The sequence below is a fragment of the Bison bison genome, unplaced genomic scaffold (assembly GCF_000754665.1).
Source record: "Bison bison bison isolate TAMUID 2011002044 unplaced genomic scaffold, Bison_UMD1.0 scf7180017864196, whole genome shotgun sequence".
Lineage (NCBI taxonomy): Eukaryota > Metazoa > Chordata > Mammalia > Artiodactyla > Bovidae > Bison > Bison bison.
In genome coordinates, this window is record NW_011494768.1 from 3,137,740 (window position 1) to 3,157,183 (window position 19,444).

At 44.4% G+C, this 19,444-nt stretch overlaps 1 protein-coding gene across 1 annotated transcript in view; it reads right to left on the reverse strand.

Annotated features, from left to right (window-relative positions):
• SPTLC3 (serine palmitoyltransferase, long chain base subunit 3) overlaps positions 1-19,444 on the reverse strand; it is a 153,120-nt gene that overhangs the window by 48,754 nt on the left and 84,922 nt on the right. Inside the window, exon 7 of the mRNA XM_010844153.1 lies at positions 6,500-6,605. Coding sequence (XP_010842455.1) covers positions 6,500-6,605 — 106 coding nt within the window. The remainder of the gene's footprint in view (positions 1-6,499; positions 6,606-19,444) is intronic.

Genomic DNA, 19,444 nt, shown 5'->3' on the forward strand with positions numbered 1-19,444 from the left:
TTTTTTTTTTTAAATGGATTTTATTTTTCAGAGCAGTTTTGAGTTCACGGCAAAACTGAGCAGAGGGTATAGAGTTTTCCCATATGCTGTCTGCATCACACAGGCATAAGCTCCCCCCTTGTCAACAATACCTACCAAAGCGGTACATTTCTTTCAGCCAGTTGACCGCCACCGGCACATCACCATCTAAAGCCCGCAGTTTATACTAGAGTTCACCCTTGGCATTGTTCGTGAAACTGAGCAGGGCCTTGTGGGGCTCCTGGGCACAAAAGCCTTTCTGTCCCCTGTTTCTTGTTTCTAGGGAATAGGCTTCAGCCTTCATAACTTTTCCTGAGTTCCAAAGTTGTGACCCCATGGACTGTAACCTGCCAAGCTGCTGTGTCCATGGGATTCTCCAGGCCAGAATACTGGAGTGGGTTGCCATGCCCTTCTCCAGGGGATCTTCCCGACCCAGGGAGCAAACCCAGATCTCCTGCGTTGCAGGCAGATTCTTTACCATCTGAGCCACCAGGGAGCCCATAAGCTGCTAATCAGGGAAGGGACGGGGTGCAGGGAAGAGCAGTCAAGAGACAACAGAGCAGCCTTGGGGCCAGGTTCTGGTTCTGCCTCAAGCGACACACAGAGTGTCTTTGAGCTCTTCTGCAGAATTAAAACCCCCAGGTGGAGGATGTTAAATACTTGATGACACATTCTTCATTCCCGAGGTCACAGAGTGATGACCTCATCAGGAGACCACCTGAGGCCAGAATACAGGCCCTGCACACACACCCTGACCCCCAGAACCCTGCCTTGGAACCACTGCTGTAAAACTCCTCACCAAATCCCCCCAGGTTGGGACCCACAGTTTTAAGGGCATTATCCCCTTGCGTCCCACTTTGCCTGGCAAAGCGATAGAGCTATTCCTTTCTACTCCATCCAAAACTCTGTCTCTGAGATTCAGTCTAGCACCAGTGCTCAGGGGCTGAGTTTCATCATCATACACTCTATGGGTTTGGACAAATGCATAATGACGTGTACCTGTCATTATAATACATCCTACTTTTTTTTTTGCCCTAAAATATCCGCTGTGCTTCACCTGTTTATCCATCTCTCCACCCAACTGCTGGCATCCAGGGATCTTTTAGCTGTTTTCATAGTTCTGCCTTTTCCAGAACATTATATAGCTGGAATCATATGCTATGTGATGTTTTCAGATTGGCTTCTTTCAGTTAGTAAAATGCATTTAGATTTTCTCTGTGTCTTTTCATGACTATAGCTCATTTCTTTTTAGTGCTACTATTCCACTGTCTGAATGCACCACCAGTTTTGCTGATTGAAAGACACTTTGGTTGCTTCCCAGTTTTGGCAATTATACATAAAGATGCTACAAACATCTGTGTGCAGGGTTTTGAGAGAACAGAAGTTTTCAGCTCCTTTGGGTAAATACCAAGGAGCAAGATTGCTGGATTTTATGGTAAGAGTATGTTGGTAAGAAACCACAAAACTGCCATCTAAAGTGACGGGACCACTTTGCATTCCCACCACCAGTGAGTGGGAGCTCTGGGTTCCTGCACATTCTCACCAGCACTTACTGTTGTCAGTGTTCCAGATTTCAGCCTTCTAATAGGTGTAGTGGTATCTCATTGTTTTAATTTGCATTTTCTCTGATGGCATACGATGTGAAGCATCCTTTCCCGTGCTTATTTTTATCTGCACAGCTTCTTTGGTAAGGTGTATGTTAAGGTCTTTGGCCCATTTTTTAAATTCAGTTGTTTGTTTTCTTATTGTTGAGCTCTAAGCGTTCTCCTCCTTGCATCTTTTAGATAGCAGTGCTTTATCAGATCTTTTGCAAGTATTTCCCCCAGTCTGTGACTTGCCTTCTAACACTCTAGATATTCTCTTGCAGAGCTGAAGTTCTTAATTTTAATGAAGTCCATCTTATTTGTGCTTTTCACAAGGTCATTCTGAATGGATGCTTTCAGATTTTAACAACACGAAGATCATAGAGTCATCTTCTCTTACTTAAGTTTGCAAGTTAATTCCAGTATTTTCTTAGAGTAATTGCTTGTTAAAGTTATTGCCATTGACGGTGAGTCCAGCCCTCTGACCCCATAAGCTGAGGTGGTAGTCACATCATTTACTAATTCAGGACTTGGGCAACTTAGTTGCTGCTCTCTGCCTCAGTTTCCTTGGGTGTAAAATTAACACAATGATAGCACACTGCTCACAAAGCCTCAATGTGAATTACTAGAAATAGTACTTGTAAAGTGTCTGACACATAGTGGGCACCCATTGGGTTGCTCTTGTCCTCAGGAGGAGCTTAGGAGGAAATGGTAGCACTGGGGCCTCATTTGAGAAATTGGGAGCCCTCTGTGTTGACTCAGGAAGGAGGCATATGGGTGTCATACCCAGTACATGGATGGATGCCCTCAAAATTCTAGAACCTTCTTCTTACCTTTTAAAATGTTGTAAGTTGGTAACACAAACACACTAAAAACCTGACATGTCACAAATAGCCATTTTTTGTTCTGGAACCGAGTTTGGCAGGATCCAGAGTTCACACTGAACACTTTGCAGACACTCTAGGCAGCTAATTAGTCATCTTTGCTGGCGCTGGTCTAGCTGATGTTAGGAGTCTGTCCACCTGGTTTATATTTCTTCCTCAAAGATTAATGACTCAGCAATACTGCTGATTCCAGGAGTTAATGCAGGGCACACAAGAGTTCTAGAGAAAACTCAGTTTTTATAAAGAGTGATATTCATCCACAATAAGTTTTCATTTTCTCAATGTGACAAAATTTGAATTGAATCTTTCCCCATAGTGGTATATTGAGTATGGTTTGTACATGAAAAGGCTATCTATGTTATTAAAATTGCTGTCAAAGAATACTGTGCCAAAAATGATGAAAAAACAAACAAACAAACCTAAGAACAGTATTTTCTTCTTGAGTGGAAGGTCATGTTTTCTTTTGGTTTCAATAGAGGGGAAAAACAAAACAAAACAAAACTAAAATACAACTGTAGGTAAAAATAATTTCACTTGTTAATTGAAATCTCTCTGCAGGGATTTGGATTATTCTTAAACCAGTAAGCCAATGAATAATCTCTTTATATCTTTTCTGTTACATAATGTATTAGCTAAGTGACAAGACTCCTTTTTTAAATCTCCCTCTCACCACCTTCTCCTCTGTGTTTAAACCATATTACCCACTGGCATGACTGGGAATTAAGCCACTGGTTTGCCAACTTACACGGTGGAAAAATCTCCTTGGTGGGCCCAGAGTATAATCCAAGAGAAGAAAGGTGGAAAGAGAGGAGAAAAAAAAAAAGGAGCTGAAATTAATTAAAAATCAGGTAACTACTGTTTTCTTTTCCTTTGTCTTTATTCATTTATACCATAGGGATAGAGGTTAGACTTTACTACTGAAGTTCTCAGTTCTTAAACTTACATTATTTGGGTCAAGAGAATGGCTTATATTCTTAGAGACAATGGCATGCTGAGATTCCAACATTTGTTTATATATGTAGTTTTGGATATGACTAGATAGTATTTCTTGATTAATTTTATTTAGAAAATTTAGGCTCCAGCTATACTGGTTTATATCCAAGGTTATTTTGGACCCATCTCCCATTTCTAATGTTTCCTTGGTGGCTCAGGCAGTAAAGAAACTGCCCACAGTGTAGGAGACCCAGATGAGATCCCTGGGTCAGAAGACCCCCTGGAGAAGGGAATGGATATCCACTCCAGTATTCTTGCCTGGAGAATTCCAGGGACAGAAGAGCCTGGCAGGCTACAGTCCATGGTGTTGCAAAGAGTTGGACATGACTGAGAGACTAACATTTTTCACTTTCCCTGACTGTAGTGTATATTTGAATGATTTTAAAACTTCTCGACCACCATGAATGGACTACTAGGCTTCCCAGAAACACAAAACTAGAAGAGAATGACTTTAAAAATAAGGAGAATGCAGATGAGAACATCAAAACAATACTATTGTACTTCTGAACCCCAGATCATGGAACTCTAGACTTCGATCTCGCTATTTTACAGATAAAGAAACTAAGCCCTAAATGGGTTGATGAGGAAGGTCAAATGGATGCCTCTGCATTTTCCACGTTCACTTCATCGGATGCGGGCACATGGGCAGACTCTTTGGTTATTGGGTCTCTATCCCTGCAGAGCCACCTGGTTTGAATCCCAGTTCTGCTTTATCTCAGTTACCTTCCCTGGGGCAAGTTATCTAGATCTTGGAACCTGAGTGCCTCCATCCTCACAATACCCTCAAGAGTACTGGAGGTGCCCCCCACATGAAATGTTTAATGCGTCAATGCTTAGGCTCTTGATAAATGCGTACTTTGTCCTCTGACACCCATTCTCCAGGTGTCAGATAGCTTCACCATGCAGATGGCTTACTGTTTTCTGAACTGTGTCTTCCTCAACTGAAAATAAATTTAATGATGAAGACTGCTACCTTTGATTGTGGGTTTACTCTGGGCTGGGCTTCTGCCAAGCACTGGCATGTATGATCTCATTTAATTTTTACAAAGGAATTCTATGAAGGACACATAGCTATAGGCAGCAACACAGGATCTGTGCCCACGTCCAGGCCTCCCTCCAAATCCTGACTCCCCTGTCTTCTCTATATACATATTAATATTTTCATGATCTATGGATGGTGGTAGTATCATTGCTACTACTACTATTATTATACCTGCTGTTGTGGAGTTTATTGACTTCTAGGATTTGGTATCTAGACTTTTCTACCTTGATAACTACCTTTAGACTGATTTGGCTAACTACTCTTTTTGGGAGTTTTGAAAAAATTGATTTATGTGAGCTGTCTGTGGTAGGGGGACTTTGCCCATGGGGCAAACCACAGACAGAAATTGAAAAGATCTGAGAGTGAAAATTCTAAGGAAGATTCACGTGGATGTTAACAAGGTATACACCCATAATACATCTCTGGGAAGTAGCGGTGCATTTGTTGATTGCTGATTTTGCTGATATCAGGTAGGACCCAGCCCCAGCATAGCCATTACCAAGGGGTTTCTTTCTGTAACTGATGGGACTATTTGACAGTGAAATGCCAGTGGTCTGCTTAATTCAGCCATAATCAAAGTACTCAGAACACACAACTTCCTTTTAGTGGAGCTGAGTTCTGTTTGTTTGCAGTTGGGTTCTGTTATTCTGCTTCAGGGAGATGCCCATCTGTGGCTCAGCTGATCCGCCCTCCCACCAGTCCAGGCCTGACTGACAGGTGTTTAGATAAGGGCTCTCCTCCCAGGCTGGCATCTGGCACAGATCTCACAGGGAGAAAGACCCAAGTTGGAGGTTGTGACAGCCTGAGAGTCAAATCGAGATTATTTCCTAAAAGTCGCAAGTTCTGGGCCTGTGGTTGGTTACATGAGTCTACAGCAGGGCTTCTCACTCTCGTTACCGTTGGCATATTGAGCATGTTGCAGGGCCCACCCCATGTGCTGTAAGGGGGTTGACATCATCCCTGGCCTCTGCCCACCTGGGGCCAGCAGTGCTCTGTTGTGGCTGTGACAACTGACAATTGACAGGTATGCTCGGGTGGTGCCCTTGGGAACGGGAAGAAATGCTGCTCCTGATGGCAGACTTCCTTCGCAACCACATTCCCTCTTGTTGGGAATTTAAGCCCTCACTCCCTTCCTTGAAATATTGTTTATCTTTCCATAATTATATCATTGGAAGTATCACCCTTGATTCTTCTGACTTTAGGACTGAGCATTGATTTAGTCATGAGCAACTTCGTTGACTCATGGATTAGGGCATCCGACAGAAGCCGGGTTTGGGGCAATTTCGACTTTAGTAACAATCATCAATTTGGAGAATGAAGCAAATTCAATTGCAACCCTCAGTATGAAAGTGCAGTTCTGACCGGCTTAGAGGATGTTGTGTCTGCTCAGCCCACAAGCTGAGAGAAGACTGAACATGTCTTCAGATGCAAAAACCATCTCCTCTTCCCAGCTCTGAATCAAAAATTGCGCTCCGGGTTAGCCTTACCTTGAGGAAAATGTGCAGGCCTTTTGTGTTCTGATGCCAACTATTGGCCAAGTTCAAGGAGCAACTAGACTTTGGGTGCACTGTTGAATTAGGGGCAGCTGAGCTCCCATCAGCGGTACCTACTTTCTTGCCTTTGTCGTAAAGGCAAAGAGTGTTCTGAAGTTGAGTAACCCAGCCCCAGAGGTCTTTGAAACTGTGGGGCAGCGAAGGGTAGTGGGAGGAATCAATGCAAGCTAGCACCATTAGTCAGGACATTTCTGAAGACACTTTCTCCAGTACACCAGCCTCTGAGGTGCTGCACCATACGTATGGTCATGGACAGGTCAGGTGAGCCAACCCCTGACAGCTCACATTGGTGGCTTTGGCTCAGGTCCCTTCCTCTCCCCTTTATCTCATTCATTTGTCTCTTTCACTAGGAGAGGTCAGCCTTGCCCCACTTGTCAGCTTGCTGTGCGCCTCAGTGTGTGAACAGGTCTCTGGTTGTTCACCTACCTGTAGATGCCCTCCACTAGGATGAGAATCTTTCTCCAAGCTCTGCGGGTTCGAGGCTGGCCGTAGATGACTGCATCTCTCAGGAGCTTCTCTAGGCTCTGCACGTCTTTAAATAATACAAAAAATTTGGAGTCATGAAAGGGTTTTTCTTTTCTTCCTTCTTTTTTTTTTTTAATTATGGAGTAGGAGTCAGATATTTTACACTCAGGCTTGGGCCTGAATTTTCAGAGAGCAAAGCTGGAATCAGAGAACAACTGGAGGGGAGAGAGCAGTCTATTTCTTAGTAAAATTTAACTCTGACAAGATGAGAAGTTGGGTTTCCAAGCAGGGAGAATAAGCCTCTAGTGGAGGTATTGATACATGGTTTCACAAGCTCTTCCATGGCGCCTTTTAGAGATTGAAAAAATGCATGAAATGCATTTCTTAGGCTGAAGATTTGTTGCCAGGTTAAAGCTAGCCTGGAGAGATGTCATCATCTAACACTCACCAGTCGATCCTTTAGGCACCATCTTGGGAGAGTTTAGCTGGGTTTGCTCAAGTGGCAGCGTGTTTGGCTGGCAGGGGTCTCACTGCCTAGGCTTTGCGGGGTGGGTGAATGGATGCGGCGTGGAGGCCACATTCTGGAGTAAAGCGGTCCCAGGTTTGCTTCAAAACTTTAAGGCAGTGTCATTTTCATGTCACTTATCTACCAGGGGGGCTCAGACGTCAGACAATATGAAGCATCGTCTGGGGACCTGGTTAACGTGCACACCCCCAGTCTCAGCCCTAGAGGTTCTGGACTAGTTGCCATGGGAGGGGGTCCACAAGTCTGGTGCGTGGGGTCTTGAGACTCCTGGATCCATCACCCAAAGCCAATCCTTTTTTTTTTTTTTCCAATGAAAATTCTCTACTTTGATTTTAACATTTTTAAATTAACCTTTTAACTGAAGTATAGCTGATTTACAATGCTGTGTTAGTTTCTGCTGTATAGCAAAATGAATCAAGCATACATATACACGTATCCACTGTTATCTAGACTCCATTCCTATACAGCAGATCTGTATTTTGAGCTACATTTTCCAACCACAGTTTAGAAAAATGCATAATGACCTCAAACCCAGCATTTCCAAGGTAGAACTTGCGGCAGGTGCTATTATTGGCCCTAATTCCTACCCTCCGCACATTCGAGTCCTTTGACATGTAAGCTCACAGCCCTCCCACTAAAGAGGTGGAGGATGTTTTCCTGCTTCTGACTTGGGTTCAGCCAATGACTTGGTTTGGCTAATAGGATCCAGGGAAGAGACAGCAGGCGAGTTCTGAGTATGGCCTGAAGAGACCTTCCGTGTTTCTGCTTTTCCTCTTGTGCTTCTGCCAGTAACAGGAAAAGAACACTCCCAGGGCTAGCCCAGCTGGTCCCAGGAGGGGCCCAAGTAGGACAGTTAGCCCAGCCCATCTTCAGTCACGTGTGAAAAATCAGGGGATATTTACTGGGTGCTACTGAGGGTTCGAGGCTGTTTGTTGCAGGAACAGCAAATGAATGCAGCCTCCCAAAGGCCCTTCCTAACCTAGCTCCTGGCTATCTTCCTGATATTATTTCTCAATATTCTTCAACACACAGCCTCTCATCTGTCTTACACACTTTCCCTCTCTTGTCTGTTTGGAGAACATCCACCCATCACGCAAGACTCCACTAGAGCTCTTTTGGCCAATACAGCAGGCTTTCTTTCTTCCTTGTGTCCTTAATGATTTATATATATAAATTGCCTTCTCCAGTTATACATATATGCATTCCTTTTTATAATCTTTTCCATTATGGTCTATCAGGCTGTTGAACATAGTCTCCTGTGCGCTACAGTGGGACTTTGTTGTTTAAGACGATGTGGTAAACATACACAATGGAATACTACTCAGCTGTAATAATGCCATTTGCAGCAACATGGATGGATGTAGAGATTAGCATATTAAGTGAAGTAAGTCAGACAAAGACAAATGCCATATGACATCACTTATGTGTGGAATCTAAAAAGCAACAGAAATGAACTTATCCAGAAAACAGATATAGTCTCGTCTATTCTATTTTTAAGCACTCATCACATTGCTCATTATTTGAGTTCACGTCTATCCTCCAGGGAAGGCAGGGACCTTATCTTATTCATCCTTTTAGCCTAGTCCTAATGCTCAGTGTTCAACTTCACTTTCACTTCACTTTCATGCATTGGAGAAGGAAATGGCAACCCACTCCAGTGTTCTTTCCTGGAGAATCCCAGGGACGGGGGAGCCTGGTGGGCTTCCGTCTATGGGGTCGCACAGAGTTGGACACGACTGAAGTGACTTAGCAGCAGCAGCAGCAGTAGCAGCAATGCTGTGTTAGAGCTAATTTGATATGTAATAGTTGAATCCTTTATCTTTTCACAGAAAGGATTGTAGACCAGGAAACAGGAAAGGGGATGACACTTTGAGATATAAATATGAATTATCAGTAAGGACAGTTTCCTCATGCTTGCAGTAGTATTTCTTTAAGTAACTGTCTTTTTAGCTTTTGTTTTTTGTTTTTTTTTTTTCTAATTTTATTTTATTTTTAAACTTTACATAATTGTATTAGTTTTGCCAAATATCAAAATGAATCCGCCACAGGTATACATGTGTTCCCCATCCTGAACCCTCCTCCCTCCCCATACCATCCCTCTGGGTCGTCCCAGTGCACTAGCCCCAAGCATCCAGTATCGTGCATCGAACCTGGACTGGCAACTCGTTTCTTACATGATATTTTACATGTTTCAATGCCATTCTCCCAAATCTTCCCACCCTCTCCCTCTCCCACAGAGTCCATAAGACTGTTCTATACATCTGTGTCTCTTTTGCTATCTCGTACACCGGGTTATTGTTACCATCTTTCTAAATTCCATATATATGCGTTAGTATACTGTATTTATGTTTTTCCTTCTGGCTTACTTCACTCTGTATAAAGACAGGCAGATACATCTGAGTCATGACCTAAGATGCAGTATGTTTCTGCATCATTGATCACTAGAGGGCAGCCAAGGAAACAAAAAGCAGCTTTCTTTGAGAATTTCAGGGATAACAGCCCTTCACTTTTATTGACTTTTTGCTTTCAGCTGGGCTCCTAAAGTGTTGAAGGAACCCTTGTGCTTGGAGAAACCAGCTCCCTTTCCTGTAAGCCGCTGAAGGCCAGTTAGTCTTGGAAGAGAATAAAGAGATGATGATTCAGAGAATAAAGAGATGATGAGTCTAAGCAGAACTGTTTAAAGGGCTTTTCCTCCTGAGACTTGGAATTTACAAGTCTTTATACAGAAATAATACATGATGAATGTGATTCCAGTAATAAAAGAAAACCCAAGTGAACTAAATTATAAGTCATTTAAAAATCAATATTCTCCCAGTAGTTAGTTGCCTAGGGAAGAGATGGGAGATTGCAAAGAGGCAAACTTCTGGAGAAGAATAGAATGATGACTGCTGTCTTAGTGGAGATATCACCACTGTAGATGAACATCAAAGTTTATCACACTCTATATTTGTAATGGAAAAAAATCGATATTCTAAGCTTTTGAAAAACCTGCACATGCCTAGATTATCATACTCTTCATGGAGAAGGAAATGGCAACCCACTCCAGTATTCTTGCCTGGAGAATCCCAGGGACGGAGGAGCCTAGTGGGCTGCCGTCTATGGGGTCGCACAGAGTCGGACACGACTGAAGCAACTTAGCAGCAGCAGCAGCAGCAGCAGCATGCAGTCAAAAAGGTCACATACATCTTAGAGGCTGAGTTTGGGAGTTTAAGTCAACACCGCTAAGGAAAAGAAACGTTTCCATCCATTCTTCTAATATCAGACAGCCTGCAAATGCCATCGATGTGTTTGCCACATTTTGCAGACAGCAGGGAACTCATCGTGTTTGTCATGAATGGACAGCTCTTTGGGGAGAAGTTTTTAGCAGAACTTGAGAAGACCCCTGGTGTCCACCCACCATCCTTGCGCAAAGGGAGAATCAGTCAGTCATGTTTCCCCCTTGGGGGATAAACTAGCTAACCTCTTTACAGAATCACTGAGGCTAGACACAGAGAGGTATGACCTCACTTACTGTAGGATTCTGGACCCATGGTAACATCTGGTAACATGGTAACATTCTGATTCTCAGGTTCTTACTGTATAGTTCTACAGTGTGGGTTACAGACCTGTAGGATTCAGGGGATTATGGCTTATGTTCTGCAGGCGTTATGAGAGTCTACAGTTTCAGCAAATCATGTGCTAACATCTGCAAGGGATTTTTGAATAATAATACTTATTAAAGTACTTATACTCACATTATGTTAATCCCTATGACACCTCTGAGAAGTAGGCAAGAACAATTAGGTTTTGGCTGTTTTCAGATAAGCAAACTAAAGTCAGAAGTTTGTCAAACCAATAAAACCCAAAACAAAGCCAAAAAAAAAGATTCAGACTAAACAAATCAGTTTCTGGTCAGAGTATAAAAAAAAACTTGAGTTAGGGAAATTAAAAGAGTACATTTGACGCTGTCCAGGTGCACCCACACGGTGCTATCATACTGTGTTGTTACAAAGTCATAATGACACACTGTGGACTTGCAATCATCACAACGTTGAGTAACAACAATGCCTGAGATGTTATTCACCACCACACCTGGCTCATCAAGGCGGGTTCCTTTGGTTTGTGACAGGATGAGAGAAGGGAGCTGGCATGGTGGGTGATGAGATGTAGCCTGGGGGCTACATTCTGGCTCGAAGCTGCCCTAGTTTGTCACCAGTTAAGGAATTAGTAAATCCCAGGAAGAGCCCATCTTTGTGCCCAAAGCGCCAACCAGCTTTAGGTGGCAATGACTGTCTGTGTCAGCTCCTGCACCTGTTTTTGAATTCAAAGCCCTGATAATATCAGCAAGCTTCTGGGATCTACACAGACACTGAGAAGAGAGCCCAAGTCAAAGACGATTGCAAAGAAGCCGTAATCATCTCAGAAGGTAGGTTCGGTGTAATTCAAAGAGCCTCTTCCTAGAGATTAGAACTGGGTCCCTGGCCTCTTTTTAACTCCCTTGTACAGTGCCGACACGGTTTCTCCTGCCACGGCAGCCTCTTTCCTCATCTCTTGTGCAACTGAGCTTTTGTTGAGACAGGAGAACTTTGTCCCCAGCCATCCCTCACTGCCCCGCCCTGCTGGCTCATCCCGGGCCGCAGTGGGGGCCGCATGGAAGGCTGTGCTTCCCAGACGCTGCCCAGTGTGCTGGCAATTCACCTCCACCCCCCAGAGCTCCAGGAAACCTGCCTGCAGTGCATTTGGATACATCCTCTGGCTCCCTGCTCTGTGGGATGCTTGCCCAAATCTTTTCATGCCTACAGACAAAAGATACTCAGCAGCTCAATAGCTGCTTCTTAAGTGAAAAGATGGTTGGATGATGAAGAAATGCTACTTGTTTCTCTTTCTAATTCTTCCGCCCACCCATCCCCTAACCCCCCGCCCCACGTCCTGGGGTTCCTGCAGAGACACTCAGTGGCTTCCTCCAATATTGAGCCCAAATGTGAACTATCAAGCAACAGATACTTAAAGCAACTGTGACTGATGATAAATTATTCTTTTAAAAGACTTTGTGTGTGTGTGTGTGTGGACCATTTTTAAAGTCTTTATTCAATCTGTTACAATATTGCTTCTGTTTTAAGTTCTGGTGAAGATCCACAGGGCATGTGGATCTTAACTCCCGGACCAGGTACGGAACCTGCACCACCTGCATTGGAAGGGGAAGTCTTAACCACTGAACCTCCAGGGAAGTTCCCTAGTCTTACTTATAAGACGGTTTGGGGGGGACTGCTCCCTTGTGTAGCCTTTGGGGGGAAACATGATCATAATGGCCACTTCTGGCAAGCAAAGCAAATGTTCTTCTCAAGTCACATTTATGGAGTCTCCTCCGCAAGATCGGTGAGGGCATTTCTGATGTCCTGGAGAAGTGATGCCTTTGCAAAGCAGTTTGGTTACATACTTTGGTTCAGGTCTTCTGGATAGATCTATAAATATGGGGCAGGTATCACGTGGCCTTTTGTAAGTCAAAGAAGCAAGGTGAGGTTCCTGGAAGAGGGCAAAGGGCAGCAGGGAGGAGAGGAGTTGGGTTGAGGTTTGAGGGTGTGCTGGTTGCTGGAGGCAGGGGAGAGGGTCATTGCAGAAATGTCTGGCCTTGGGGACATGAGATGAGCAGACAGAGTCTGCATAAAGGGACAGGGTGTCCCATGCACTCAGGTTCGGGGCCTGATACAGCAGGGAGGTCTTGGATCCTCAGGCAAGGGCCTGTGGGAATAGACTGAGTGGGATCCTTGGGTGAGTGGGATCAGGGCAGGAAGGTGAGCCTTGACTCGGGGAGCAATGTGGGAGCCTGAGTCAGCACCTAGATGCTATGTTTCAGGTCGTGGGGCAGCCAAAGGTGCCCAGTGAGTGCTGCCTGCCTCCGCCTGACCCAGCTGCCCTGACCCGGGAGAGTTGCATAAGAGATGGAAGCCGCAGCCTATTGCGTACATCACCCTTCCATCGGGGGAGGCATGGAGTGGAAAGGAGGTCTAAGTTCATTGTGTTTCAAAGGGGAACTCTGAACTCAGACCCCTCCTTGATTTACATCTCATCTCTGCCTCTTTCCAGCTCTGTCTCTGAACAAGTCACCTCACCACCACGTGCCTTTTTGCTTCATCTGGAGCAAGGGGCAATTGGTAGGTGTCTTGTTATGTAGCTGAGGTTGAAATGAGTGCGTGCATGTGAAAGTTTCATTCCAGCAAGGGTTCAATACTCTTACTGTTAAAAGGTATAGAGGCAATTGCTTTATTTATTAAAGTGAAAATCTAGTTCAAGAGCCTGGAGATCTAAAAGGCTGTGGCTTGTAAAGTAACCTAAGTGATGTTTATAGGTTTGACCTTCCACTCAAATGACACTCGTGAGCCCTCAGAAGAGGCAGGGCCCCGAGTGTTCCCACAGACACTGTATCCTTTGTTCCCCGTCCTCGTGGCCTGTGAATGCCTCTAGAAAGAATCCCGGGTCTTCCTCTCAACTTTTTTTTTCCCCAAACCACTCCAAATTCTTGGCCTGCCCATTCCTCTGACCTCATGCAACTCTCCTAGTTGAAAAGACTGCTTCTCCTCTTCAAGACCAGCTCAAGAAGCCCTTTGTGACTCGCTCGAGTATGGAGCTTACGCACACCTCTCTGCTCCAGGTGTGGCCTAGTGCCTGGAACAGCAGCATCACCTGGGAGCTTGTTAAAAAGGCAGATGCTCAGGCCCCTGCCCAGATCTGAGTCTGGACTCTGCATTTTAACAAGTCGCCACACAGTGCTTCCTTGTACATTAAAGTCTGCTGCTGCTGCTGCTAAGTCGCCTCAGCCGTGTCTGACTCTGTGCGACCCCCGTCGAGGGCAGAGGGCAGCCCACTAGGCTCCTCCATCCCTGGGATTCTCCAGGCGAGAACACTGGAGTGGGTTGCCATTTCCTTCTCCAATGCAAGAAAGTGAAAAGTGAAAGTAAAGTCGCTCAGTCATGCCCGACTCTTAGCGACCCCATGGACTGCAGCGTACCAGGCTCCTCCATCCATGGGATTTTCTAGGCAAGAGTACTGGAGTGGGGTGCCATTGCCTTCTCCGTCATTAAAGTCTAGGAAACATTATCCTAGAATCTACATCCTATGCATTTACCAGTAAAGTGAGCAGGTTCAGAAAAAGCAAAAACAAAACTCAGTTCTGATTGATTTCCACAGACCTCTGAAAGCAGAGGTTGACCTTTCCAGAAAGTTGAAATTCACCCAGGATTTGAGGTCCTGGAATTCTCAGGGTGATGATATACTCAGCCCAGAGGATGCATTCACTAAAGGCCTCCAGGTACCCCACGGTGCTTGGACCTATTTCCTCAACGCACCAGAATCATGAAGGAGACCAAGCCTGTGGGGCCCTGGTTGGAGCTGATGCCTTGGCCAGTGCTGTGAAATGGCTGGAGAGTCTGTTTTATGGCACTGATGAGTCACAAATACAAACTAAGTGTTGGCTGTTTCCCTGGAGCTACCCGCAGTAGACGGTGCAAGGAGATATTTTTAGCATGGTGCCAGAGGCCAGACTCCAGCTTCTGGGTTAACAGGCTGCTAACAAGATAAGACATCACACTAGACTGATTTTCACATGAGAATCCATGTCTCTCTCTGGGTCCTCCATGGGGTCTGGCAGTAGCTGGACTTAGCGAGAGTGGAAGAGTATCATCCAGAGATGTCCATGCACCTGGGTCTTCTCACTGCGAACACAGGCTATTCTTTGTCCAAGAGATTTCTTTCTGGCTGCAGGAGTGTACTCAGCCTGAGTCAGGACAGCCCTCAACCAACCAACAAGCGGGAACTGGTGGGTAAATCCTGCAGCTCCCACTCTTCAGGTGGGGTGACACTGAGGCAGCTCACTCTGGTGCCCAGAGCCTCCTGGTAGACTTGCTCCCCGGTTGTCTGTAGTGGTAGACAGCACACTCTTTCCTGGCTGCCTCCCTTCCCTGTCTTCATCCCCTGCTCATCTGCCTGCATCCTGGGATCACTTCCTCAAGAAAGGACCTGCCTTCACATCATGTCTCAGGTCTGGTCCTGGGGAAAATGAACCAAGACAGGAGCAACAGACTTGGGTTTGAATTTTGACTCTCATCGTATGTTGTGTGTGTCCTTGGTCAGGTCATTCAGTCACTTTGAGCCTAGTTCTCCCTTAATAAGTGAGAATAGTGAAGAGAAATATAATCTGGATTTTTGTTAAATTTAAATGGCTGATTATATAAAAGGCTTAATACAGTGCTTAGCAGCAGTGAATGTTGAATAAATGATCATTGGGATCTCAACATGGTTGTCCCTTGGTATCCACAAAGGACTGGTTCCAGGAACCTCTGTGGACTCACAAATCTACAGATGCTTAAGTCAGTTATATAAAATGGCATAGTGCTTGTATATAATCTATGCACATCCTCCCATATAATTTAAATCATCTCTGGATTACTTATAATACCTCAGTTCAGTTCAGTTCAGTTCAGTCGCTCAGTCAGGTCCAACTCTTTGCAACCCCATGGACTACAGCACGCCAGACTTCCCTGTCCATCACCAACTCCTGGAGTTTACTCAGACTCATGTCCATTGAGACGGTGATGCCATCCCCCTTCTCCTCTTGCCCTCAATCTTTCCCAGCATCAGGGTCTTTTCAAATGAGTCAGCTCTTCGCGTCAGGTGGCCAAAGTATTGGAGTTTCAGCTTCAACATCAGTTCTTCCAATGAATATTCAGGACTGACTCCTTTAGGATGGACTGATTGTACCTCCTTGCAGTCCAAGGGACTCTTAAGAGTCTTCTCCAACACCGCAGTTCAAAAGCATCAATTCTTTGGCGCTCAGCTTTCTTTATAATACCTAATACAATGTAAATCCTGTACAAATAGTTGCCAGCATGTGATAAAGTTTTGCTTTTTAAAAAATTTTGTTTGTTTATTTACTTATTTTTTAGCCTTGCCAGGCCTTCTTTGCTGTGCATGGACTTTCTCCAGTGGTGGCAAGCAGGAGCTACCCTCTAGTTGCTCCTCCGCATGTTGGGTCTTCCAGGACCAGGGATTGAACCTGTGTCCCCTGCATTGGCAGGCGGATTTCTAATCACTAAACCCCCAGGGAGTCCAAGTTTTGCGTTTTTAACTTTCTGGAAAATGTTTTCCTGAATAATTTCAGTCTGTGGTTGGCTGAATCTGATGACTGTGGAGCAAGCAGAAGTGGAAGGCTGACAGTAACTGTCCACATCTGCTATCTGCTGCTGCTGCTAAGTCGCTTCAGTCGTGTCTGACTCTGTGCGAGGAAGAGCTAATCCTTGGTGATAGATTCTGCTAAAAATAGACTTAAGTGTTGTTTATTTTTCCTTAGAGAATATTGCCTTCCTTTCAGAACTTTCCTTCTTTTAGTCTTATCAGTTCCTCATTCTAATTTGGGGGATTTGCCTGGAAAATCCCAAGGACGGAGGAGCCTGGTAGGCTGCAGTCCATGGGGTCGCTGGAGTCGGACAGGACTGAGCGACTTCCCTTTCACTTTTCACTTTCACACACTGGAGAAGGAAATGGCGGCCCACTCCAGTGTTCTTGCCTGGAGAATCCCAGGGACGGGGAAGTCTGGTGGGCTGCCGTCTATGGGGTCGCACAGAGTCGGACAGGAACGACTGAAGCGACTTAGCAGCAGCAGCAGAGAAATGATGGGGGCTTCCCCGGCGGCGCTAGTAGTGAAAGACCCCGCCTGCCGCCGCAAGAGACAGGAAACGCGGGTTCAGTCCCTGGGTCAGGAAGATCCCTTGGAGGAGGGTGTGGCAACCCACTCCAGGATTCTTGCCTGGAGAATCCCGTGGACAGAGGAGCCTGGTGGGCTGCAGTCCACGGGGTCGCAAAGAGTCGGACTTCACCTGGAGGACTTAGCAGGCAGGCGGGGAAATGATGCATAGCTCAAAGTTACTGGTCAAACCCGGCCACATAGGATTCAACATTTTTATGACGGTCTGAATAGTCTTAACTATACTTCAGTTCAGTTCAGTTCAGTTCAGTCGCTCAGTCGTGTCCGACTCTTTGCGACCCTATGAATCGCAGCACACCAGGCCTCCCTGTCCATCACCAGCTCCCGGAGTTCACTCAGACTCACGTCCAGGTATATCTTTTTCCCATACAGAATATAAAAATTCAAGGACCCAGAACTCTGATGAATTCATAGTTACTCTAATAACAAGCAAGTATTCTCTGGTATTAATCTACATAAAAATAGGACCTCTTCTCCCTCCAAGGTCAGGACAGTACCCTTAAATGTAAGCAGAGGACACAGGTGAAGGCAAGTCCAACAAAGTGGAACACACAGTTGTGTGATACCCCATAATCCTGATGTTCAAGAACGTTCCAGTTTAGGTGGCCATTCTTTTTTCCAATGAGTCAGACTTTATTCATTTGTTCACTTCTTTCCTCTTTCCAGTAAAGAATTGCACCAGTCAGTTTTTCTTGTTCAGCAATCATGTCACCCAGTTAACAAAAATACTTTTCCCCCACGCAAACCACTATCGAGTTCTTTCTCATACTGCAATAGACTCTTCAAGCCCAAATGTAGGATTTTACATTTGTCTCAGCTACATTTGATTTTATTTGTGTGACATTATTGATATTTTAAGATAGTTTTTTTTTTTTTTCTTTGCTCGTGAAGTGCTACATTTTCCTCTTTTCTTGAAGCCACCTTCAGTTTTGATAAATAAGCCTTCCATTTCTTCCTCAAAGCCTTGGAACATGCCCATCAGACAGGGATCAGAGAGGAAGACTTTTTCTTTTCCTATTAAATAGTAGTTTTAGTGATATAGAATCCTATTATTTTCTGTTGACCAATCATGATACAATGGTATTAAGTGAATAATAGTTACGAAATCACAACAGTAAAAGATGTTTATCAGTTTTCACAATCAGTAGCCAGACCAAAAAAAAAAGATAATTACAATTGCAAGCCATAATGGAAATATGATTAACCTAGCAGTATAAAATAATTATGCACAATTTGGGGGGTTAGGCGGAGTGATGTGGTAAGTGGGAGTGCACGCATGCACATGTTCTCCTCCACCCGGTCATTCTGTGTCTTTCGGTTGGTGCATTTAACCCATTTACAGTTAAGGTAATTATTGACGTGTATGATCCCATTACCATTTTCTCAATTGCTTTGGGTTTATTTTGTGTAGGTCCTTTCCTTCTCTTATGTTTCCTGCCTAGAGAAGTTCCTTTAGCATTTGTTCTAAAGCTGGTTTGGTAGTGCTGAATTCTCTCAACTTTTGCTTGCCTGGAAAGCTTTTGTTTTATCCTCCAATCTGAATGAGATTGCTGTGTAGACTATTATTGTTTGTAGATTCTTCTCTTTCATCACTTTAAATACGTCATGAAGGTGGCCATTCTTAAACTCCATCTCACAAGTTATTAGCTCCTATCTGGCCTGGTTGCACACCTCTTATACACCCAGGGAGGCAACTTTATATCTTCAGCAGATTCTTTGAAAAATCTCTACTTTATTCTAGTCAGCACTTGTACCTATTAAGGATTAAAATATCATTGTTTACTGAGGTATTTAGGATTATTCCAGGATAAATTAAAGTTTTGCTTTTTGTAACTTTCTGGAAGTTTTTTTTTCTCAAATATTTCCAGTCTGTGGATAGTTGAATCCAGTGGATGTGGAACACGCAGAAATGGAGGGTGAACAGTAATTGCCCGCATTTTGCGATCCAAGAACTCATCCAGCAATAAAGACAGCCAGCAGCTACTGATGCCTTACCTATTGTGAATTAATTAAATTATTTTTCCCTCCCTATACCATCTCATTTCTGGAACATCTCAAATGAGAAGTTGTTCCAAGGACACTGAAACTAGCCCTGCTCTCAAAGGTGGTTGTGTTCTGATGTAAATACAGTAGCAGGGAGAATTCTTTATGGGTAAAAGTTGGGTTGAGCACATTAGTGAGAGAGAACAAGTGATTTGTATATCTGAGACTGAAAGTCTATTAGTTTTCTACTGTAAGAGATTAGCACAAATCTATGGCTTTAAAATAGCACAAATTTGCTATCTTACAGTTCTGGAGGCTAAAGGCCTGAAATGGGTCTTGTTCAGTTTAGTTGCTCAGTCATGTCCATCTCTTTGTGAGCCCCACAGACTGGAGCATGTCAGGCCTCCCTGTCCATCACCAACTCCTGGAGTTTACTCAAACTCATGTCCATTGAGTCAGTGGTGGCATCCAACCATCTCATTCTCTGTTGTCCCCTTTTCCTCCTGCCTTCAATCTTTCCCAGCATCAGGGTCTTTTCAAATGAGCCAGTTCTTTGCATCAGGTGGTCAAAGTATTGGAGTTTCAGCTTCATCATCAGTCCTTCCAATAAATATTCAGGACTGATTTCCTTTAGGATGGACTGGTTGAATCTCCTTGCAGA